Source organism: Rhamphochromis longiceps, linkage group LG6, assembly GCF_057381845.1.
Source record: "Rhamphochromis longiceps isolate RC_006_pf linkage group LG6, R_longiceps_female_GT1.1, whole genome shotgun sequence".
Taxonomy (NCBI): Eukaryota; Metazoa; Chordata; class Actinopteri; order Cichliformes; family Cichlidae; genus Rhamphochromis; species Rhamphochromis longiceps.
In genome coordinates this window covers 23924340-23950613 of record NC_140562.1, presented here as the reverse complement: position 1 = coordinate 23950613, position 26274 = coordinate 23924340, and the positions used below count along the sequence as shown (strand labels likewise).

Here is a 26274-nt window from a genome sequence, read left to right as displayed (position 1 = left end):
ATGAGTACCTGGCACTGAACCCCCTTTCCCCCCCACTGTAATAAATTTGTCTGGTTTGTTAAACACTTCTATATAACAAGACAGAGGACACAACACACACTGGCTGTTTATTAAAGTTGAATTTAATGTTAAAATCTGTAACATTGTGCTGTCGATTTTTCCTTTCATAGGGACTGATCTTTGCACTGGATTTCACCATCAGACAGAAGCTGCTAAACCACAAAATAGATGTGAATTATTGTTTAGTAGCTGCAGGCACCAAAACTGACATAATGACAGAGAGTAGAATTAAGGTCTGTGCTGTGCAGCGATTATGTCTGCAGAGAGTAATGTTTAGCATTACACATGCATACATCAAATATAGTTTGACGTGTTTTTTAATCTCTGATTGCCAGCAAGTACATTGTTTCTCGTTTATTTTTTGTGCTAAGGTGGTAGCCCACTTCTCAAAACTGAGTAAGCTAATTTTTTACAAAAGGACATGTTTAAATTATTGAAACACTCGGGCTTACGTCGACACAGAAATTCATCACAATAATGAAAAGATAACGCAAGATGAGTAATAAAGCGCAAACAATCTTGTAACTGCAAAATCAAATGTTGCAATGTACTGTATGTGGCAAAGCAAACTGCACAAAACATTATTCTTGGATGCAGCACAGCGCAGTAATAATCTTTTGTATAAACGAACAGTAATACTGAAAAGTTTTCTGGCTATCTTTTGTAGTGGTTTTTTTTTTTTTTTTTACATTTAACGTCTTTTTAAAAATTGCAATAAGTCACAGCTACATTTCATCATAAGCATATTCTGTCACTTGTAAACACTCATAATGCGACGAAGAAGACCAATATACAATAAAGCTACAAGCAAATATATTAGTACTCACAGAGCAGAGCAATGAGAAATCTTTTGGAGGCCTTTATATAAGAAATGTGATATCGAATTAGAAAGTTATTCATTCTCATATTAACAAATTACTTGACATTTACCAGGAATAATAATTAAGTGTTTAAAATATAGTATACTGCTTTTACACCAAGAAGAAAGAAAGAGACCCATGCTGAAAGAAACTTTAAAGACACAACAAACAATTTAGTCACCGCTGAACAGAGAGAGGCACACACCGTGCTGTACATTCAAACAAACACATTATTTACACACAGAAACAGCAAAATACTTTGATTAATACGTCTCAATATTTAACCAACCTCAATACAAATGATTGGACAACTTAAAAATGCAAAACACTAAAATGCACAGCATATATGTTTTCACATTCTTTGAAAATACTTTCATGAGTCTATTAACATTCAAATCTCTTTAGGATAATTAAGGACATTTGTGTTGTGTTTGTATGGCTGTACCTTCTGGTTGATTTACAAAAAAAAAAAAGTTGGTTTTTTTTTTCTATACTATGTGACAGCTGAATATCTGTTCGCTATGTGTTAATCAACATGGAATATAAATGACAAAATACCAAAACTGTATTTAGCTTTGATCACAAAATCTTTTTTTTTTATTCCAAAGCTCGGTATTTTCAATAGGAAACCAAAACTATGATTATGCTTGATTACCAAAACAAGTGACAAATCTAATCTCTTAACAGCAAAATCTATGAATAGACCAAAAATATGAAAATTTTCATGTCTGAGACTTGATGAATGCTGAGTCATTGAGGATCTGCCACAGTATGCTTCCACTGTAAACTGTAAATTCAACACAACAGAGGTTGTCGTACTGCCTGGTGCCATCTCAGCACTTGATGTTCACACAAGCAACAATTTCCATGCAACACAGGGAAACAGCGTTAAAACAGCAGTGGCACCGGTAGCGGAACAACGCTATCCTTATATATTGCACGTCACCATGCAACTTCCTGTATTGTTTTCCTTTCACTTGACTGAAAAATATAAATAAAACAATGACGCCCTAGCTCCTAGATGGCTAGTTTGCGTTCAGTAAGCTCATTGAGCTGCCTGTTTATTGACATGGTGGAAATGAACTGGATTTCTCCTCTGGCTTATTGTAGGTCACCAGGAAACAGTTGCATAACCAAGAGTTACACACAGAGCCATGTAGTGCTAGAAAGAATTCCATCAGCAGCTGTTCCGCTGGTGACTCTCTGCAGCCACTCGTTCATGGCTTCTCCTGAAGCCATTAACGCCCATCCTTTGTGAAGTTCACAGCTGTTATGGGGTGAAATAAAAAACAGGCTTTTGATCTGATCTCCATCAGAACTGAATAATTTTATCATCAACTGAATGAGCTGTAGGACAGATGGCTGTGTTTAAATGCTTCTTACAGTGATTTGTATCAAAGGGTGAACTTGAATGAACAAGAGTTAAACTTTTTGCTCTCAGTATTTCTATTTCTAAGCTAACCAAGCACCGTGCGCACTTTTTTGTACATCTGCGGTGTAAGAATGCATGCGTATAAAGCTTTACACATGGAAATGTTTTGTGTACACACACATCTGGAAATGCTCATGTTCAAGGGAATTCTTCCGGCTGAGCGCTGGGAGCGCTTCCATTTTGTGTTTTCACAGCGGTGTCGCTGCAACCAGCAATCTCTGTGTGCCGAGAAGTGACGTAGCTTCTCTTCCTACCAGGCAGGGAATGCTTCCTTCCGGTGCCACCTACAGCGCTGCCATCACCTTCAGCAGGGTCATAAACTACCACCATGGTGTTATCCATCCGTGTCAGTGTGTACATACTGCTCTGGCGTGTTTGGGTTAGCCGTGTAGAGCGTAGTTCCAGCTCGTCGTAGCTGGACACCTTAATAAAAGGGCACCAACGAAATGCTTGCTTGAAGCCTGCTCGAAACCTGTTGTAGTGAGAGAAAAACACATGACAAAAAAATGAGTTCATTTGTCATTTAATTGGCCTTTATTTCTGTTAAATCTTGCATAATTTCTTCTAATTGAAAAAGCAAGTGTTCCCCTCCTTGGCTTGTAAATGAACCACCGTATGAGGTGAGGAAGGCATACAGCAAACTGCTTTCTGTATCACTTGGTTATTGTTGTTCTCATAAGCCAATTTGTGTCTCTGTGTTTTGAATGTTCTATTCTCAGTGACCATGGTGGCAGGCTGGTCTGCAATGCATGAAGGAAATTGTTTTTCTGCATAGTGAGGTGCAGAACAGCTGGCTCTGTATCATCCACGCATCCATCCATCTGGAGAATGCTATCACTCTCTGAAGTCACCAAAACCTTTTATAGAAATGCCTTTTTGGTCTATTTTTCATTTTTGAATTCATCTTTGGCAGAGTGGTGGCACCGTTGAGACAACTGTTTCTGTTTCTGGCACTTGAAAGTATCTCCACTTTTGACTGGGAGAAACTAGTATCAGCATCAGTATATGTGCTGTGCAGATTTAAATACCCTGTCATTTGAGTGGTAGGGGTTGTGGAGACAGCTGCTCCAAAGAGCCTCTGAGAAAACTACCAAGAAGGTCATTTTTCTCCTTGGTGAAGAGAGTAATGAGGCCACTGAATTTCTACCTGAGAACTATAACTGTCCCAAGCCTGGACTGAGTGGTGGTAACACAAACATCCTCTAGTCCAACCCTCAGGTACCCAATGACCTATCACTTGCCGAAGCTGCTCTTGAGGCCTGTGGCCACGACTCAATGTGGCCACAAGTGGATCATGGTCATCAGTGATGAGAAGATCCGACAAACACATCATCACCCACCAATCTACACTGATGAGTTGCTTGCCCCAAGTTATGTGTCTAGAATGCCAAGGCTCACACTGGGTAAATGCAGGACAAGGTTGTCTGAGAGGCCAGTCAGTGTTGAAGCACCTTAGGACAGTGTCTGCAGTTGGCTTAAGATTCAAGGGCAATTCTGATGAGTTTCAAGACACATATTATGAGTACATTCTGTATCTTATCGACACAGACACAGGGTCATGTCTTCATTTTCACCTTTGCCTTTAGTGGGAAGTGAAGTGGTGTCTGTCATTATTAGTAGGGATGCTAGATGTGAAGCTGCAACGTAGTTGTCTGTTCTGCATTGTTGACCAAGTGTGGCTAGCATAGCAAATGTTATTTTGGAGGTAGCATTCCCCCAGGCAATAGTATTGCAACTGATATATTACTACTGAAACACAGCTACTTGAGTTAGCTAACAGTTAAGCATTAGCTGACTTCTTTATGATAAGTAGCTTATGATACTTCTTGGATAGAGAAGCTTACTTTGCACAGCTAACATTAGATAACACTGTAGGCCTTCCTAGTCATCATACAAATGCACTGAGGGAATGACAATCCCTTAACTGCTTTCATCTCAATATAAACAACAATCATTATGGGCGCCGGTTTAGCTCAGTCGGATGAGCAGGTGACCATATGCCGCGTGCCTTAAAGCGGCCACCCCGAGTTTGAGTCCGACCCGTGGCCTCTTGCTGCATGCCTTCCCCTCTGTCTTTCCCTCCGCTTTCCTGTCAGTCTTCGCTGTGTCTATCCAATAAAGCCAATAAAGTTAAAATGCCAAAAAATATATTGAAAAATCAAATCATTATGTAATACAGGTGTAAAAGACCTTGAATGAATTCCCTCATGCATCAGGTGCCTTTGCAAAATTAGTTGCACATTTGTTGTCTCGTTAAGTAGCAATGCTAAATTAGCAACACTGTTGTTACCCACCTGCTGTTGAGGCAGCAGTAGATGATGGGGTTGTACATAGTGGAACTCATTGCAAGCCACATGATCGACAGGTATACCTGCTGGATGTACTTCCATTTGCTCAGAAACTTGTTGAGACCTGTTGCAATGAAGTAAACATGGTATGGCAGCCAGCAGAGGGCAAACGTCACCACTACAACAATCATCATCTTAACCACCTGAAACAGAGAGAGTGCAAAATGATGAAAAGCATAGATAAATGACAATCATTTGAAAGAAGAATACGGTGCACATAACTTCAGTCCAAAAGCAGGCAAATTATACTTTTATTACTGTAATGCTGTAATAGGACTATCACACAAATACGTGAAACACCAAATAATTAGTACCAAAAATAACTCTTCTGCCAACTCTGTTATGGGAAAAGAGATGCTAAAATTAACGTTAAATGTCCCTGGATCAGACTGAGGCAATAACAATTCCTTAATTGGCCTTACTTCTGCTTTTTATACATGGAAATGGAGTAATGCTAATAATAATAATAACAATGATAATGTAATTCAGAATTTTTTCAACTGAAACATTTCATAAAATCATTTTGAATTGAATGACATTTGAAGAAAATCTGGAGAAATCTGTCATGAAGATCATTATATGGACTCAAGAACACTGTCTGTGAGTCTGTGGTCAAACAAATCATAATTTTCTTCTTCTTCTTTTTTGAAAAATAGACTCTGCATCCTCCAGACTAAAAACAAGAGACTCGTTATGACCATTCAGTTCAAAAGTCGTAATGGAATTGACGGCTTAATAGGCACCATCAATGCTGAGAGGTATTTATAGGTTTCAGAATAACAGCACAACTTCATAGAAGAACAGTCCAGGTGCTGAACTGCCTTGCCTGCAGTTCAATTCTTTCACAAACTGAAAACATTTGGAGCATCACAAAAATTTAAACAAATGAGAAAGAAGACCCAGGACCACTGAGCATCTAGGATTCTGTATCAGTCAAGTGTTTTAGCATGTTTATATTTCCCCCAGCATTCCAGTTTTTCTTTTCTCTTTTATCTATCTCTGTTTTGTTGATGTGTTACTTCCCTTGCCTTCCTTGTTTCTACTTGTTGTTTTATTTTGGTAATTGCGCTTCTTTGTGTGTTTGTCCTGTCTTTTTTTCCAGATAACTTCAGATCATTGAGCTATTGTTTTTGTTTTGTTTTTTCATTTTACCTAAAGCTTCGGTATGAATGCACTGTTTTATCTTTTGTAAGTTTATTAAATTCCCTTTGTTAACTGCATGCCTTTCCACTTTTGCGACATCCTGCATTTGGAACCATTTAAGAATTGAATCAAACCATATCAATATGCCCATTTTAAACACGCTACATTTATTGAAAAATAAAGGTTAATAAAAATCAAGTCAGAGGAAAACCTACTTTTTTTCCTGACTGATGGCAGTTCAGGCAATTCTGAACTGCAGTGGATTGTATCTGGGTGGTTACCAGGAACAAAATCTCCAATACTTTGTTTCTTCAGAGAGAGGCTAGAGAGGCACCATGAGCAGAAAGCTTTGCAGATACAAAACAGACATGTCGGAGTCCTCCCTGAAATCTAAACAAAGTCTTGGAACCCTTTGTTTTGAGTATATGTTTTAAAAAGAAGTTTATGGCATAATACAAACTATGTGGTAAACCTTACTAGGTGGCTGCTGAACAGGGTTGAAACACTCAGTTGCTGTTTTATTTAATGACAGTGTCTACATTAAATGAAGGATGATACCCAAATGATATAATACAACTTAAACAAGTCAAAAGACCAATAAAAGACCAGGAACGCCTTGTGTGTGTAAGTATAAATGTTTCCATTGCATGTACAATGATCTGTAGCAAAAGAATCCTCCAGCGGTGTAATTTATGGGGAAAAGCTGAGGGGAAGGTTTTGACTCCAAAGTTTATTTTACACTAGATTATTTGTAGGACCTCTCTACATTTATAAAAGGCTGGACATTTTGTTTGTGTGTCACAGAGCCTTGAAAGGATGACAGAAGATAAAAGAGCAAGACATAGTGGCAACCATTGCTTCTATCCATTTTGATTTCGAACGTGTTAACTGATGGTAACTACTACCATTTATATCTTATGGTCTATGCTGTTATTTATTTATTATTCTTGTCCATCTTTTAGTTGTGTTTGACTTTCTTGCATTGCCTATGGAGCCAGTTTTCAAACCTATTTTCTTCCTTTAAAGATCTTTAAAACATACAGTCTTTTAGAATCATTGTCAATCTCTCTGTGTTTACCAGCATGCCTTCTGCCCCTCATCTCGAACTGGTTTGAGTTGGCAGATGGGTGCCCCTTCCTGAGCCTGGTTTTGTCAGAGATTTCTTCCTGTTAAAAGGAAGTTTTTCCTTGTCACTGTCTCCAACTTCTTGCTCACAGGAGGTCATGTGATCGTTGAGGTTTTCCCTGTATCATTTTAGAATCTTTACTTTACAATATAAAACACCTTGAGGTGGCTGCATTTGTGATTTGGTGTTATATTAATTATATATATGAAGTAATTCACTTGAACTCGATTGAGCTGAATTGAAATGCTTTCAGTGAACACTACAGGAACAGCTGTTAAAAATCTTGCTGCACTTTTTGATTTCTTGCAAATATACCTTGGAAGGCAAAGCCAAACAGGCACTTCCTCTTCAGGCTAAACATGCTCATAACTTAACAGAACGACAGACACATTTGCTAAATTCTCTTATTTTGTTTAAATGGTCCATATTTGGACGGCCAGAAAACGTAATCACACAAACTTAAATATTTACTTTAAGAAGTATGCTTTAAATAATAATAATGAACTATTATGTTAACAAACATAATATTAAAGGGGGAACAGAATATAAAGCATTTCTTTGAAGATTAGGTATCTGTACCATTGGGCATCAAACAAAAGTACAAAAAAGCACCTTTTTGGTAAATGAGTATAGGACAGAGTTTGTTTTTCAAGCTTTTACAGTAAAATGTAGTCCACAGTGGTCAACATTTTGTGTGCAGTAAAAATAACCCACAGTCCCTTCCTTATGCAACTATGGTCCATAAACAATATTAAAAAGGATATTCTGTGACGCACAAGAGACTGAAACAAATAATGGCTAGAGTGCAAAAGGTTTATTTCTACATACTCTACCTTGGGTGTTTTGGAGGTTATTGAAAGGAAAGAGAATATATGGGGACAAAGGGCTTATTCTGTCTAGCAGTGTACTCAAATGAGCTTTGAATTCAAAGTGACATCAGACAATATTAGAATGAAAAATTGAGGACAAACAGGGGCTCATACCTAAAATCATATGCTTTGTAACAGTCATGTTAAATTTAAGTGAAATCCAGCGAAAACAATAAGTAAGATGTAACAACAATTATTTAAAACCGAGCTCGCAGTATTGGCAGTAATTTAGCACCAGGCTACTTATAAAGGCAGCAACTGCAAGAGTAAAGTATTCAGTCTAATATTCAAGCAAGCACTTTGACAAGAGTGGGAAGGAAAAACTCCCTTTTAACAGAAAGGAACTGCTGGCAGAACTAGGATCAGGGAGGAGCATTTGGGGTGAGGGGAGGAAGACAAGACACATTTTCCTAAAGAAAAAAGGATTTCAGTCTAATACCAGTATTTAAAAAAATCATCTAAAACACACACACACACACACACACACACACACACACACACACACACACACACACACACACACACACACACACACACACACACACACACACACACACACACACACACACAACATAAACAACAACAAAAAACAAACAAACACACTTAGCACTATGAGAAATTAGAGGCAGTAGTTCCATATTATTGTGTTCTACGTGCTTGGTTTGATCCCAGGAGGAGACACAAATCCATCTGCACTGGAGGCCTACACTACGAAGCAGCATTTCATCTTATCCAGGTGACTCTTGGGATTAATCCTGGGGCTTCTGTAACATGAAGGTGGCTTACCTCGCCATGTACATGGATATGTAATTTATGCTTGGAACAGGTTAAGTTCCAGATTAAAGATATTTTTAACCCTACAAAAAAAAGAAAGAAAGAAATACAGTTTTGTTATTCTACTGTACAAGCAGTGACATTCAACTATTTGTACTTGTGGACTTTGTATCACAGGTAGACTAAGCCTTTGAATTCTGTCTTTGTATTTATTCTTTACTCCCTCTCAGATCATTAAATAGCAGTATAAGTAACCTTAAATTTTTGTCCCCCCAGCCTCTGCTTTTTGCTGTCTTGGCTCAACACTGAGGCGTGCCCATGCCATCTCAGAGACATGATCTCACCAGCATGTCTTGGAAATGCCTGAATGAGTCATTCTATATACAGTTGTGGTCAAAAGTTTACATACACTTGTAAAGAATATAATATAATGGCTCTACCGAGTGTCCCGTTATTTCTAAAACTCTAATTTTTCTCTGATAGAGTGATTGGAACAGATACTTCTTTGTCACAAAAAACATTCATGAAGTTTGGTTCTTTTATGACTTTATTATGGGTTAACAGAAAAAAGTGATCACATCTGCTGGGTCAAAAATATACATACAGCAGTGCTAATATTTGGTTACATGTCCCTTAGCCATTTTCACTTCAATTAGGCGCTTTTGGTAGCCATCCACAAGCTTCTGGTTGAATCTTTGACCACTCCTCTTGACAGAATTAGTGCAGTTCAGTTAAATTTGATGGCTTTCTGACATGGACTTGTTTCTTCAGCATTGTCCACATGTTTTCAATGGGGTTTAAGTCAGGACTTTGGGAAGGCCATTCTAAAACCCTTATTCTAGCCTGACTTAGCCATTCCTTTACCGCTTTTGATGTGTGTTTGGGATCATTGTCCTGTTGGAACACCCAACTGTGCCCAAGACCCAACCTTCGTGCTGATGATTTTAGGTTATGTTGAAGAATGTGAAGGTAATCCTCCTTCTTCATTGTCCCATTTACTCTCTGTAAAGCACCAGTTCCATTGGCAGCAAAACAGCCCCACAGCATAATACTCCCACCACCATGCTTGATTGTAGGCATGGTGTTCTTGGGGTTAAAGGCCTCACCTTTTCTCCTCCAAACATATCGCTGGGCATTGTGGCCAAAAAGCTCGATTTTTGTTTCGTCTGACCACAGAACTTTCCTCCAGAAGGTCTTATCTTTGTCCATGTGATCAGCAGCAAACTTCAGTCGAGCCTTAAGGTGCCGCTTTTGGAACTAGGGCTTCCTTCTTGCACGGCAGCCTCTCAGTCCATGGAGATGCAAAACACGTATGACTGTGGACAATAACACCTGTGTTCCAGCAGCTTCTAATTCTTGGCAGATCTGCTTTTTGGTGATTCTTGGTTGACTCTTCACCCTCCTGACCAATTTTCTCTCAGCAGCAGGTGATAGCTTGCGTTTTCTTCCTGATCTTGGCAGTGACGAAACAGTGCCATGCACTTTATACTTACAAACAATTGTTTGCACTGTTGCTCTTGGGACATGCAGCTGCTTTGAAATGGCCCCAAGTGACTTTCCTGACTTGTTCAAGTTAATAATTCGCTTTTTCAGATCCATGCTAAGCTCCTTTGACTTTCCCATTGTAGCGTTTGTGGGCGTTTGTATCCAATGAGCCCTATTTAACTGGCCTAAGAGAAGTCAGCAGCTGTAGTCACTCATAATCACTCACAAGAAGTTAAGAGGCCATGCTATGAAGCTCAGTTCACTGACAACTTTGTAAGTCACCAAAATTGCTAATTCATGTTGCTGTATGTATATTTTTGACCCAGCAAATGTGATCACTTTTTTCTGTTAACCCATAATAAAGTCATTAAAGAACCAAACTTCATGAATGTTTTTTGTGACAAAGAAGTATCTGTTCCAATCGCTCTATCAGAGAAAAATCAGAGTTTTAGAAATAACGGGACACTCGGTAGAGCCATTATATTATATTCTTTACAAGTGTATGTAAACTTTTGACCACAACTGTAGATGCCTAAACCACCTGAAATGACTACTTTTGATCCGGAAGAGCGGCTGCTCATCTCTGCTCCTTAGTGACTGAGCCTCACCTTATCTCTCAGGGTGAGAACAGACACTCTTGAGAGGAATCTCATTTCCGCCACTTGTATCTGTGATTTCATTCTTTATATCACTATCCACAGCTTATGGCTGCACATCAGCCAGTAAATTGACAGCTTTGCTTTCATGCTCTGCTCTGCAGTCACCGTGACAAACAAGTCGCTCACCGACGAACTGAGGTGCTTGTTGTCAATCATCTGCTCAACACTTTCCGCACTTGTGATCAAGGCTCCTAAATACTTGAACTCCTCTTGACATCCAATCTAAAGCGCATATATATGTATTATTTTATATTAAATATATAGATAGATAGATATAGCCTCTTAACAACTAACAGCTTATTGCAGTAAATCTACCCCATGCAAAACATAATTGAGAAATGTGTGTGAAAGACTGAGTGAATTCTGTTCAATTTAAAGAAAATTGTTTTTATGGGTACGATCATTTTCCTTTAACAGCAGGGTAGCAGGAAGGCAGATGACAAAACATAGGAAAAATCTAAGGAAAATCATAATATGATTTAATCAGTGTCTAAGATTTGGACTCAACATATTTTCTCTGGTTTATCTTGAGAAAAGATACTAAATACTTTTGAGACAGCTACAAAAGACAGTCTGACACCTGCAGTTACTATCCTGTAGGGCCCTTTTGTCTGAAGAGCCCAGTGCAACACTCAAGTCATCAAATCCTCATGGTCAGGACCTTGATTGGTTGATGCTGGCTTCAAAAGCCCCCTCACTGTGCTAATGAAGAAAATCAGCGTTTGATAATGGGAAGACTGCATTTTAACCCATATCTTGATCTTTTACTAACGCGATTCAATAGCGTTTTCTTCTACAACTAACCAAAACTGCTAATTATTGCTAACAGGAGCTAGCCTTCGCTGGACAAAAATACTTTTCTTTTTAATCATAGTTAAGACTTTTTGTCCAGTGATTTTCCCAACTTAACCTAACCTAACCTCAGTAAAATGCTATTCTAGATTATTTCCAAACACACTAAGAGTGCAGAATAGTACTCCTCTATATTGAAATGAACCAACTGAGGTGGTTTCAACATTTACCTCGGATGCCTCCTAGGCAATGTGCTTTGGTCTAACTGAAGGAGGCCCTGGGGAAGACATGAGTGGACATGGAGTGGTTATATCTGTTGGTTGGTTTGGGAATATCTCAGATTTCCCAGGAACACCAGAGTAGAACGGAACCGGCTGTTCAAACCCCCCCAAGGCTGCCCGCTGGAATCGCAATGGAACGAGGCGCAACCTCTCACAACGAACGTAATATGGTCAACACCTTGGAGATGCTTACAGCTGCTGTGAAGGCTCAAAACAACACCATTGAGCGTATGGGGGGATACATCAGAGAGAGGCCTGCTCAAAATGAGACCCTTGAGCGACAGTTGGAAGACATCGCGGAACGGATCACTGCAGTTGTGAGGTCTCAGAATCAAAAGAATGACAACACCATGGAACAGAAGTTTGATACCATCATGGGGAGGCTCGCGACTCTCCAACGGAAGATTGAGAGACCAGCGTCGGAGTGTTAAAGAGCAGCCTGAAAATTCTCCTGGGCTGCTCGCATGGAAATTAACAAAATCAACATGAACATTGCGGATCCCCATCACGGCGCCAGCTGCAGGCCCAAGGCTGGAGCCGAACAATCACTCCCTGATAACGACTGTGCTACGGCTATTCTTCCCATCCCATGCAAGGACACCTGGATTGGCTGGAGGACTGTTTACTTAGCCTGATAGGCCGAAGGACACTGTCTCAGCTGAACTATGGACACGCACACACATACACTTACACTGATAGGCACTCACTCATCCCCCCTCCCTTTCCAACGCCTTCAATGCTTGTTTACACGGCGGGTCTGTGTGCCACGCTGGAATGGTAGCGCTGTGCAGGGCGGCTGCTGTGTTCGCTTCGGATTACTCCTCACCCCCCACCCACCCCTGTGGCTTGTCATGTCTTCACAATGTTGTGCTGTGGACATTTATGTGCTTTTTTTGTGCAGAGGAGTTTTTTTGTTTCCTGTTCTCATGCTGTCCCATGGAAGCATAGCATGAGTAGGGGTCTCTTTTTTTCCTCTTGTACTTTCCCCATTGTAGTGTACATTTCAATGTTTTTTCTCTGATTCTACCAATCTCCGACCTGTATCCCCATGTAATGTTTGTGCTATATGTGTAAGGTCGGGGGGGGGGTCCCATTTCACTGCAGGGCAACCTGCATGTGACGAATAAAGCTTTGATTGATTGATTGAGTAGGTTGTTGCAAGCCAGACGCAGATGAGCTGCAGAAGACGAATATCTGGATGGATGTAAAAGGAACCCAGTGTGTTCAAATATGACACTAAAGCCTTCTGACCAAACATGTGTTTGTCTAAGAGTAGAATCTCAAGTGTTTGTATTCAGTATTACATCTTAAAAACATTGTGTTAGTCAAGCCTAAATTGGCGTACAGTAGCATTCCTGTGAAACCTTTAAGCTATTTTATATCAAGACATGTAAAAGGGACTAAATGAAAGTGGTCCTTTCTCACTGAATATTACATTACATGCTGTATTGCAGGCGTGTACTTGGTCCCCTGTTGGTGTGAAGCTTGTAGAGGAAGAAAAGCACAAAAATATGTTGCTTGCAATGTGGAAATCAGCCTGAGGAGCACAGAGTGGGAATCAAATGTAGCACACAGTCCAGCACCAACATTCAATTCATATATATTTATATCACATATATAGGTTATATACATAATTTAACTGCAAAAACAAAATTAAGCCAAAGTGAACATACTAACTGAACCTTTCTTTAAAAATCTCCATTACCACAATATTTCACATCTAAATAAAATGAAAAGTGGGAAATGTGCAAAAAAAAATGGGACATTTTGATTTAATGCTCAGTTCCTTTTGAAAAAACCCAAAAAGTAATAAAGCTAGTGAGATATGAATAATTTAGAGTTAGACCGTAAACCACCAAAACAGTCTTGGGGTTTGCCCTAACACTGGACTTCATTAAGCTAGTAAATAACCACACATTACTGAGCATGAAACTAAAATGAGTTATGCTTCGTGTGGAACAGATATCGCCAAATAGTGAGTTTGAATAAAACACAATATTGATTAACTGATTAAGCAACAGAGAAACTCATTCAATAAAATGAAAAAAATGAACGAGAAAATAATGATTACTAATGACCTAGAATGAAGTTTAGATATTAGCAGCTGTGAGAACTATTAGTATATAAACAGTAAAGCTTTAAAGCAACAATATTCATAGAATAATGTAATAATATATTTAATTACAATAATAATAATAAACGATATTTTGAGAGCAGACAAAATGTAGATAAAAGAAAGGGAGACTCAAGGTACCACAGGCACATGATTTGTGCCTGCAGTGAGGGCTTCAGCTGGAGTCCTTGTCAAGGTGTGAGGCCGATATTTAATTGCTGTTTTGATCAGTCACTGACGAGAAGAAAGAGTGTGACACACCTTAAGGTCAGCATGCACTCAAAAAAACAAAAAACAAAACAAAGCAGCAAAGTTATATGGTATTATTAATGACCTTTAATAAAGCTTTTGTAGCATAACCCTCCACACTGACTGATGCTTGTATGACTGTCTCTCTCAGGCCATGGATGAACCCAGATGGGATTAAAACATTTCATTATTGCTGATGTTAGTGTTACACTTGCACACGATACAGGTTAACACTGCTGTACTGAATATCTACAAATAACTCATCTTGTAATGTAATCCACACCGATCTTTACCTTCTCACGTATCATTCTCAAGACTCTACCAAGAAAGAAAAACTGAGCACAAACTACCTTAAAGGACTGCACAGCGGTCTTGCGACAGGTCACTAGTGTTTCATGTGTCAGACTGACATTTTCAATGCACAGCCCCAGGCATGAGCTTAAAATAGAGTACCCATGGTGCTGTGATTGCAGAAGAATGGATTAACTCAAAACAATGCAGCAGTGTGAATCCACTTTTCATCACAACGATGAGAAATGATGCACACAATCAAGATTTCTTTTATTGCTTTGTCTCATCTCGCAGACCTGTTGCACAGGAAATCTATTATTAGGATGAAAAATTACAAAACTGAGCTTAAATGTGTCTTTTTTATGATTGGTTCAAACAAACAAGACACTGTCAAATCATTTCTGTATTTATTAGGTATTTTTATTGCAGTTTGTTTCTCTGGTCCAGACTAAAATATACACTTGTATTTGACTTATGTGAGGTCCCCCTCAGGTTTTGCATGAAGCATAATTAATATTTGTTACACATTTCTTTCACTGAGTTTGGACATTAAGTTTCTAAATGATAGCATTAACATGTAGCTAAATTTTTAATATGTCAAAGCTTTACAGAGCTAATATTAGTAGATATACCTTGTCTTTAGTACTAAATAGCAGATCTTGCTGACCTAACAAACAAATTAGATTGTAAACATGGAAAAAAAATCATACCTACAAACAACTTTCATATTAGCTTTGTCATTTATCATGTTAATTAGCATGCTGATTGGCGCTCAGGCAGAAGACCCACTGAAGGCAGTTTGGCATTAGAAAGATGTGAGCAAATCATGTCATGAGATGCTCCAGAAATGCGGTGAAAAAGAAAGACGTGATTCGGCAGTTCAAAGTATTAAGATTCATTCAAGCGAAGGTATAATTTGGCTGATGATGAGGACATTGTTTTGCTAGATACTTTTAAGTAAGTGAGCAATTTATCAGGTAGTAGGTATTCTCCTTTTACCTCTGCTTTAAAGATGATATATTGAGTTACACATTCAAGGTCACTGGTTCAGTTCCAGCCAGAGGAACAACTCCACTTTATGGGTGTGTAAAAACTCTGCCAAAGCAAACCTGCAGAGCTAGTCCGCTGCAAAAGAACCGTCTTGTAAAAGCTGAGGAGTTGACAGCAATGAGCAAGATGCAGCAGCTGCGTTGTTGTCTGTACGGTACTATAACACCCTGCTGTTTGTGAAATTATGATGAAAAAGGAATCTATGTTCATGGATGTGAACCGTTACCGGGGTTTTTTGTCAATTAATATAAATTTATAAGTAATATATGTAAGTAATAAGAATTTTTTTTCTGAGTAAAGAGGAAAGTGTTACCAATAACAACAAGGAAAATAACGTTTTTTTTCCTTTCTGAGATAAGCTACTACACATAGTTCCTGTGGTAGTTTACTTAATCAGTCTCATCCAGATTCAGTGAAACGTCTTGGACAAAACAGGGAAAAGACATACATGCTTACGTTATGATCTTTGTAGTAAGATGTCACTATAATTTCTTTTTGCACTGAAACATTCTCTCAGATTAAGCCTGATTAATTGTAAGATTACATTAAATCTGCAGACTGTATAACAAACAAACAAAATAAATTCAATCTGTGTTGTTGGTTTATGAGCAAAATGACAGAAACATGGTTACAGGCTTGCAACTTCCCAGTCGCACAGTAGACCAGCCCTGACACATACTTTTTTCACTCTAATTACAAAACAAATATTAAGGGCCATAAATTGGCTTGAATTTTTTCCCTGGCCTGTCTGAAAATAACGTTTTAAATTTGTATTTCCCTTTCATGATTTCTTTCTTTTTTTCTTTGCTTTTTTTCATATTTGTCACACCTACATGTTTCAGATCACCAAATAAAATTTGGTATTACAGACAAAGTTAACCCAAGAAAATGCAAAAGGTACTTTGTAAATGAGGATTTTTTTTTTTTACTAAGGAAAAAAAGCTTTCCAAACCTGCCTGGCATTATGTGACGAAATTAATTGACCTCTGTTATTAAATCATGAATTAACTGTGATTAACAACATTATATTTGGAAAGTTGAATCCACTTTCACTAGCCAGGCTCAGGCCAGACCTGTTGATTTAAGAAATCACTTAATTAGATGCTGTCTAAGAAAGTGAAATAGGCTAAATGCAATAAGCTGCCAAGCTTTGCACAGTCATTTATATGGTTTAAGGGGCAAATACTTTTTCATACAGGAAGGTTTTTCTCCTTAACAAATGAAATTATCATTTTTTAAAAATCGATTTTATATTTACTCTAGTTATCTTTGGCTATAGTTAGAATTCTGTTTCACTGTGGTCAAAGTGAGCTGATATGACTGAAAAGCTCTGACAACAGGATGTTTTTACTTGCTCGTTCGTCTAAGAAGTTAGAGGGACATTTATTTGGTGTAACATTTAGAAAAAAGCTTTTATTTTATTTTACTTATCATAACATAACTTGTTATGTCGAATCAGTCACATATTATTTAACCTCAGTCTCCACATACACAACTGTAACTGTAAATAACAGCAGTTTGCAGACTAATGATTGAAATAAGAGCAGTGCAAATAACATAAGTTCATTTTTTACACTGTATTCATCCTGGGTCTGTTTTCATTTATTATTTCATTTTTAAATTCCAACAATTAAGTAAAATTGTATTCTTGGATGTATCTATTTATTAGATTTTATGTTACAAAGTTAGGAAAGCTTAAGTCGAGCTAAGTTGTGCTTGATGTTTCCTTACACATAAAACAATCCCAGTTTCTTTCTCACAGTGACGGCCACAGTTGATTATTTTAACACTAGTTTTGGTCCAGCACGATGGCCATGTGGCAGACAACGCAGAGGGCATCAATCAGAAAAAGAAAATTGTGAGTGATTCCAGAAAATATTGAACTGATTCTACCTGATGTTTTTGTATTTTCATTTTTTAGCACGTTTATGGAGCTAATCATGTTTATTGTGCAGTGAACTGACTGCAAAGCTCATGGTCAGCATGTTCAAAAAAAAGTTAAACTCAATGCGTACTGACAAGCCTTTCCACTGTGAACCCATTAAATTTAATTTGCTCAGAATTAATAAGTAAAACTAAACTGGGACACAGCTAATGAGCCATAGCTTTGTTCACTAATACCATGAAGAGCTGAAAGCAATTTAAGGTCAACTTGGAGTTGAGTTTCCTTTAAAATGGGTTCACAATGCACAGTTTGACATCTTCTATGTACATTGTCTATAACACTTTCATAAAGGCGACACAATCCTTTAAAACATGAAAAAAACATGAAGTCATTTTAGGAACAGGAACCCTGACACCATCTGCATTTACTTACTCAAATGAGTTATAGTTATAGTGTCTATTTAGCTGTAGATTCATTTACATTTCTGTGCCAGTCACCAAGCTGATTTTTTTTTTATGAGTTTTCAAATTGATTCTGCTCACTGAGCTGAATATATATATTTATTTATTTAGTATGTTTTGCCTGGAGTACCATAAAAACATTAGCTTGTAAGCCTGGTGCTGTTCTCTCCTTTGTGTAATCTATTCTGACCAGAGACTCAGAGCACTGTACTCTCAACCTGCATGACATTCATGTGCTCAGATAAACACGCTGTACCATGTAAACCAGCAATGAGAACAGAACAGTGCTTCATCAATTACAAAAAACAAAAAAATTAAATGGTAAAATTAAGATTTAAACAATTCTGCTCTAAAACAAGTGAACAAAATATATGTCTGGGGTCAAATCTGAATATGTCTATGTACAAAACCCCGTACAGACATATCTATCTATCTATCTATCTATCTATCTATCTATCTATCTATCTATCTATCTATCTATCTATCTATCTATCTATCTATCTATCTATCTATATATATATATATATATATATATATATATATATATATATATAAAATTACAAGCACATCATTTAGTAAATGTAATGACTGTTCTACTGTTGAGTGGACCTTACATCTCCTCCAGTGATTTCTAATCTATCCAATATATTTACCTTTATTAGTGTTGTCTGAGAAAAGTAAATATGTTTTGTTCTTTCATAGATATAATTTTGCTGGCACCGTGAAGACACCGTGAAAGGCATTAATAACAGATCATGCCTGTTAGCAAATAGACATTTTATTTGAAGAAGAATTAAATGTTTTTGACAAAATTAGAAAAAGGTCCAAAGCTAAACCAAAGCATAATCGGTGTGCAGCAGCATTAGCTAGATAATAGTTGTGGGTGAGCCAACAATGGCTGCTTTTTTAAAATGCCTTTGTAGTGGGGCGTGGTCTGCGGTGCCGCTGCAGGGAAGGCGGACGCACCTGAGGGACATCCCCAATTGTCGCATAAAATGGAAACTGGGTCCTGTCTTTAAATTGTTGTTGTTGGTGTTTGGCTGGCGCCTGGACTTCGACACTGCCGCCACCCCCACCGGCGTTCCTCAACAGTGTAGGAGAGGGGGCCAGCAGAGTGGGGCCAGCCAGGACGCAGCCTGCCTTGGCGCCCATACCCACTTCTTGGGTGGGAGCACCTGGAGCCTTGCAGGTGCCTGCACCTGCTCCAGCTCCCCGGAGGAGGGCCGCAGAGGAACCATTGTGTCCTCAACCTGTGCAGCCAGAGCTGGAGGTGGAGGATGAGGCACGCAAGCAACCTCACCAGCCGGAGGTGGAGGATGAGGCGAAGGATGAGGCGAATGGGGGACCAGTTCGGCCTGAGCCCAGAGGTCCGGGTGGCGGAGGGACTGGCCGTGCCACCCGGTACAGCGGTGCCACCTGGTACAGCAGCGTTCTCACTGGAGTCTGTTGCACCTGCAGGACCTGCCAAGCTGGAGACAGAGGTCAAAGTGTGCGGGAGTCCTACCAAGCCCAAGGTTGGCATGCTGTTTGATCCAGCCTCTCTTCCATCAGAGGCCGGCGTGTTGTGTGGTCCTGCGTGCCGGCTGCCTGCCGAGCTGCCAGGCCTCACAGCCACGACTGCTGCGCTGCCCTGAATTGCCACATGTGTGTCCCTCGGCCCAGCTCCGGGGCCACCGCTGGACAAGTGGGTGGCCCCTGGACCCACCTTGTCATTGGCGCCGCTGGATACTTGGGCGGCGACCTGAACAGACACCTCCCTGTCGCTTGGGGGTGGTTTGGCAAGATGGCCTCAGTTGGGCGATGGCAGTATGTGGCGTGGTCTGTGGTGCCGCCCCTGTGGCTGGTCTCTACATCTGTCTAACTGGGTCCCCAAAAAAACCACCCAAAGTACAGCCAATACAAACTTATTGAAGTGAGACTAGAGCGGACTAGCAGATATTTAAAAAAAACAAACAAAAAAAACATAGAACTATGAAACGTATACATAGTCCAAGTTTAAATTGCATTAAAGTACAATTTCCAATAATATTTATTTTATAAATAACTGAATATATCCATATGGATACACACATTTGTTATACAAATATGGGTCTATGTGGGTCCTTCTAACCTAGCTGTAATCTGTACTTTAAAAATATTATGACAAACCTAATTTATCACAATCACCTCTACAGCAGTTTGAAGAGCTGCTTTGTGTTATTTTCTCTCTCTCTCTCTCTTTTCTTTTTGTGTGCATTTTTTTTCAGTATTTTAGGCAATTGAAGTGAATGACGTTTTCAAAATTAATACCCACTGGTTGGTTGGACAGTCACTGGAGCTACAGTCATTAGAAGAAAAGTGCTACATCAATAGCCTTACAGCAGTAATCCATTATTTTTGACAGCAGGCAGCAGAACAAGCTACCTGTGAAATATGGTGTGTTTTAACAACAGCTGCATTCTCACAACTTTAAATTGTCTAATGGAGACTACAAGGTTAAAATTATTTGTCATCCACTTCCACTGGATGTTTATTCCAAGGCAACGCTACACTAACCATGGCATGTCCAAAGAAGTACACAAAATAGGCCCAGAGAAAATAATTAAGTTTGGTGGCAGTCTGAGAGTCTTCCCCTCATTCAACAATAAACGTTTCATCTACAGTGACTATATCATTAAAAAAAACAAAAGTTTAAATACAAATCCTAAATGTATGTGCACTGCTGCATAATTCCTCTGCCTTGGTGCATGCTGAAATGGTTTCTAGCTTGAGCAAAGTAAAGACAAATATACGCAGCAGGGTTTGCTGTCCTTATCCTGGCTTACTTTAGATTATAAAACAGAAGCAAGATGAAAGTACTCTGAAGCTTCAGGATTCTCAGTGGCAGAAAAATACTTATTCCCATTTCTCTGCCTTTAAGCATTCAACAGTTATCACATTCACAGTTGCAAATTGGGTTCCCATAGGTCATATCTTGATTTTTCAGATGCTGGTGTATTATTTCCCCTGTAAGCCCGCTTACCTTCCTTTTAGCCCGGAGCTGTCCATGATAGTTATCAGACGAATCTCCAGGGATCTCACCACCCCATAGTGTCAGCCCCACTATGGTGTAAGTAATGCCCATCACCACTAAGGGCAGCAAGTACACCAGCACTGTTACTATGATATGATACCTAAGAAGAAGGTATAAAAATTGTCAAAGAAGTGGGAACACTTAAAAAATAATCATACATAACTCACACATATATGTTTCATGCTGTATAAACATGTCCACCTCTGTGCTCTTAGTTCTTGTTGCAACTGATAAATGTAACATTCTGGGAACACTTGCACTATAATCCCAAATGACTGCATTTGGTGCTACCTTCCAGAAAAAATAACAAAAGACAATAAATTAACAAATTGTTTTGGTGTGTTTACTATATTTTGCATTTTTTGAATGCTTCTCTATTCTTATTTACCTCTGAAAAAAAACATAATTTCTCTGGAATGCTATTTTTTACTCTCATAATGCTAATGAATACGACAGTAAACACTGCAATATTTCATATTTTGCCATTTTTCTGACAATGGCACAAGTTTTCATCAGATGTAGTCATAGGGTTTATGTTTTCCAAATACTTGCAATGTCTTTACCTTTTAAACAAAACTACCACTGTACAACTATATACTTACATAAATTAAATCAATATGTTGTAAAATCGCTATTTTTTGCTGAGCTTAGCACACATAATGCTCAAACGGGAACACTACCCTGTAGTGTTTCCAACAATACTGCTCTGCTCTACTTTGTTTAAATGTACTGAGTGATGTTTAAAATGAAGGATGGGATTTATTAGTTTATTTCATCTTGCTTGTATTATTTGTATAAGTACATCCAACACATTCAAACATCAGACATAGCAGAAAAAACAGATAAATCTTTCTCACATGAAGGAGTCATCCTTCCTGTTGGGCCAGGCCACATAGCAGACAGTCCTTTGGGGTATGCTTCGGATGGTTTGGATGGTTGAGAAGTAGCAGAGGGGGAAAGCCAAAACTATAGCTAGACTCCAGATACAAACAATAACCCCTGTGGTGACCTTCGCTGACAGTCGAGGCTTAAGAGGATGGATGATGGCCATGTACCTACAGCAAAGAGGTTAAAAAGAGAATTCTGTGTTTCTATTTAATTGCTGACGTACATGTCAGAGTTAACACATCCTTAATGTTATTATTTTGTCTTTATTGCAGTTACTTTTTACAGATCGTAACATCTCAAAATTTGTCTTCAAATCAGTGGTCGTTATACACTCTGAAGTTGTTTCATGTCAAGGATTTTAAGAGGACTCAAGAGGCAAACATGAAACAATATTTCACAGTTCAAAAGTAATTATTTGAGAAAGTGTGAAATTTAAAAGATAGCATCAAGTCTATTTGCTGTATGCAATAAAGAAAAAAAAATTCTCTTACCTAAGCATTTAACTTCAACAAGCTGCTGGAATATAAAGTATAATTTTAAAGTGGAAAATGTCACTAATGCACAAGTGGAATTGACTGAATCGCCCATTAATTCAACTTATGATTCAACGACATTTTCAACATTAAAAATATACCTCATTTTCTACAAGGCAGTCTTGTATAAGTCCAATTACATGGGGGTGTTTGAATTTCGGGGAAGCTGATGGATTATTCATTCCTAAAAAGCTGTGATGAGATTTTGTTTGACTGACACAGTGAAACACTGACAGGAGATTACCATCTTCATGAACTCAGCTCAGGATGTTACATGATTTTCAATAGGCAATCACAGGGGCTTAGAGCTGCTAATTCAATCTTCATAGGATGGTAAAAAAAAAAAAAATAGGCCTTGTCCTTTCACTCCAGTGACCACAACCCTCTCGGGGATAACAGCAAATTCACCAGTAATTGTTTGGAACTTATTGCTTCTCACTGGACCTTGTTAAATGTGGAATCAAGTATGTTCCAGAGCACAATGTCAGCTGATGGAATGGACTTGCAGTGAGCAAACATGAAAAACCTAAATAAAATAACACAAGTGTACACCTTTTTGATATCTATCGAAGAACATTTAGGGAGACAACAGAAAAGGGTTGGCGTAATAAGCAAATGCTTCAGCCAATACCTTTTGATTAGCCTTGTCTCATGCTTTCTTTCTTTATGGTAGATTTTTGTTCTGTTTTCACTGTTTTTTTTTCTCACTGTTTTCACTGAGATTTGAATTTGAATGCTAATCAATAAAATCAATAATCAATAATCAAATAATTATATGAGGTATAAAAAATTGTTTAAAAAAATGACCACAGGGACATTGTAAAATCTTCAGTGGTGTTACCTTTCACACAGAAACCTGTTTTCTTTTCTTTCCGCTGCCCAAGGAAACACACTTGGCAGCTGAGAGACTCAGCAGGAAGGACAAATTCACAGATGATCATGAACTGTGGCCTCATGCCATTTCAAGACATCAGAGCGGAGACAGCACCATACTGGGGTTACGAAAAGCATGACCGGAGGTTACATCTACATCATCTAGGTCATGCCGATGTTCTCTTTCTCTGTACACAGATGACAAATTGAATGGACATTGTGGACCAAAAATATAAAGGCATGTAAGTCGTTGTTGAGAGAAGCCAAAATGAGCACGGCCTGAGGAATTACATTGTTCCATTTGAGCGACAAGAAGAAGCACTGGAGGAAGAAAACACCTCAGACAATAACACAACGCACTGTGACACGTGAACACTAGCTGTAGACACACACTGCACTTGCTTGCAGCTTTCACATGATTTTGTCTTTTCATTATGTTCAGCCTGTGGCTACTTCTTTCATCAGTTTAATCCCTTTATTCAAACATTATGATGTATGATGGTCCACTGATCAGTTTCAAAGCCCTGGTGATAGTGTTGACTGCATCCTCACATTAATGGAAAGCACAAGGGTTGTCAGAGAGAAAGACTGCAAACGAACCAACGGAGAAAAGAGGACGTGTGAATGAGCAAAAGAAAAAGAAAAAAAGGAAAAGATGTGCATGTGGCAGAAAGCAAGAGAGCCAGAGCGTGTAGGAGGAAAGGGCAATCTTTTCTAGGGTGTTGGCATACACAGAGTCATTCACTGCAGCACAGACTCTGTCCAAAACAACTGTTTCAGTCTGATTCACTTGCATTGAAATGTAAAACTAAATCTATGAAACAGGCTCAAGGTGTATGAGATGGCAGTCACCCTCCTGAGGAACTGCCTTTCCAATACAATTATGCAAATCACGACTTGACTACTCCCTTGGGAATTGGGGAAAAAACAAACAAAAAAAACGTGTAACAGCAGGGACAGAGAGTGGGAACAAAAAAGGACAAAGATGAAGTTGATAACAGAGGCATCAGACTAAACTGGTGAGGACTCCAAATCAGTTTCTATAAGGGAACAAGTTAATACATTCATTTGCCTTGCAAAACGCATTTTGACTTGAAGCAAGACACTGATTTTAATTCACATTCCCACAAGTGCTGCTTGAACTCAGGGTTGAAATAAAATGATCCAGATTAAAGTGTCAAGGTTATCTTTCATCCTGTGTGTTTTCTAATATTCTATTTTTCTGATTATTAGTTGCATTTAATAAGACTGTGCACATAAGTGGGATATATTCCCATTGCTGAATGAAGGGTCTGAACTCTAGTGTTTGTATAACATCCTCACACTGAGTGATTATTTGTTCCAATATTGAAAAAAAAATGACAGAAACTGATTAAAGGCTGTTGGTAAACCTAAAATAAGACCTTAATCAATTTACCCGGTGACCAATAAAAAACGAATTGGTGTATGAGGTGCATGTGGAGCAACAGAACATTATCTGTTTAACTTTTTTTTTTTTTTTACTGCATTTTATAAAACCCACCTGTCCACAGCTATTGCCGCCATTGAATAGATGCTTGCAAACACAGATGTGACTGGAAAGAAATTGTGGAATTTGCAGTAGGCTTCCCCGAAGTACCACTCCCCGTGAGCGGCATAGATAAAGTTTATTGAAGTATTGAAAGCAGCCATTGACGCATCCGAAAACGCCAGGTTCAGCAGAAAGTAGTTTGTCACTGTCCTCATGCGCTTGTGCGCAAGAATGATCCATATCACAATTAGGTTTCCAAACACCGCCACCGCCAGCACGAAGCTGTAGGCAACAGACCAGAGAGCGATGCGCCATGGCGGCTGGACGAACTGGTTGGTGTGATTCGTCGTTATGTTGGATCCGTTATATGAAGCCGTCATCCTCTTCTCCGTTTCCCCTGATGTTGTAAAGGTTTCAGTTGTTTCGCCAATATGTTCTAGGCGCACAGCTGGATTGGCAAGAAGGATTTGCTTACATGCGCCATAGCGCGCAACTTAAACACCCCTAACAAGATCCCCGTTTGTTTGATCCGACATGCACGTCTCTGCGCACAACTAATAAAACGCAGTGAAACTGTGTGTGGAACAAGTAAATCCCAGTGTCTGATTGTGCCTATGAATGCGCAGCCTCTCCTCCAGCAGCAGGACGCCGTGCGCGCTCAGTGACGCACAAGTGGCACAAAGTGAAAAACGATTGATTGATTCTAGTGGCGGCTGTTTTACACTTCATGAATAATGCGCTCTCTCTCTCTCTCTCTCTCTCTCTCTCTCTCTCTCTGCGGTGTAGAATCAGTCCGTGTTTAGTGTGCACCTTTATCTACACTGACCCGTCAGATGATGTTGTTTGCAGTATTTCCAACGAAGCTACAAACAGGATATTACATTTCATTCATTCAGTCTTTCTCTCTAACACTTGTTGTTCCAACTATGTCAATGAATTCATCAGTGCCATTTCCTGCTGTTGGGTTCTCCAGATATATTAAATTTTGTGCTGCTGCTTATTATTATTATTATTATTATTATTATTATTATTATTATTAAGTTGTACTGGAGAGAAAGTGAAAGTGTGCAGTGTCCTGTGTCACCTTTACTTTTGGTATAGTTGTGATTTTTCTCATTTCTCCTTTTCCTGTCAGACCCATGCAGCATTTACAACTGACAGGCTGAAGTTCCCTCCAGACATCCAACAGCTCACATCGCTTTTTTCCCCATACAGTGCTATACAAACCTCTATCCGGGCTGCATTTACATGTTTTATACAGCTAATAAAATCCAATTGAGTTCAGCAAAGCTTTCTGACAGACAATAACATGCACTCACCAGTACAACTTGTTTGACATGGTTTGAGCTTTGTGACATGTTTTCATGCTGGAAGCTGCCATCAGAAGATGGGCACAGTGTCAGTCTGAAAAAAATCCCTTATGTAATGGCAACAGCAACAATCATCAACAACAATTGTGGTGTTAAACAATGCTCGGATGTGAAAGTGTGCCAAGAAAATATCCCCTCAATATTGCACCAGCAGCTTGAACCGGTGATAG

At 38.9% G+C, this 26274-nt stretch overlaps 1 protein-coding gene across 1 annotated transcript; it reads right to left on the bottom strand.

Annotated features, from left to right (window-relative positions):
* Positions 1–202: 202 nt before the first annotated feature.
* tacr3a (tachykinin receptor 3a) lies at positions 203–25406 on the bottom strand. The gene is made up of 5 exons (XM_085409827.1): positions 24747–25406; positions 21788–21985; positions 20880–21030; positions 4647–4843; positions 203–2824 (listed from the first exon to the last, which is right to left on the bottom strand). The coding sequence occupies exons 1-5, from the start codon at positions 25112–25114 to the stop codon at positions 2491–2493; spliced, it is 1248 nt and encodes a 415-aa protein (XP_085265953.1). The 5' UTR covers positions 25115–25406; the 3' UTR covers positions 203–2490.
* Positions 25407–26274: the final 868 nt, after the last annotated feature.

Bases quoted from the DNA above. Each gene is read 5' to 3' on its own strand.
- tacr3a (XM_085409827.1), bottom strand. From the start codon at position 25,114: ATGACGGCTTCATATAACGGATCCAACATAACGACGAATCACACCAAC. The intron at 21,986-24,746 runs GTGGGTTTTATA...TCTTTGCTGTAG, and splicing joins GCGGCAATAGCTGTGGACAG to GTACATGGCCATCATCCATC. The intron at 21,031-21,787 runs GTGAGAAAGATT...CCTTCTTCTTAG, and splicing joins AGGAAGGATGACTCCTTCAT to GTATCATATCATAGTAACAG.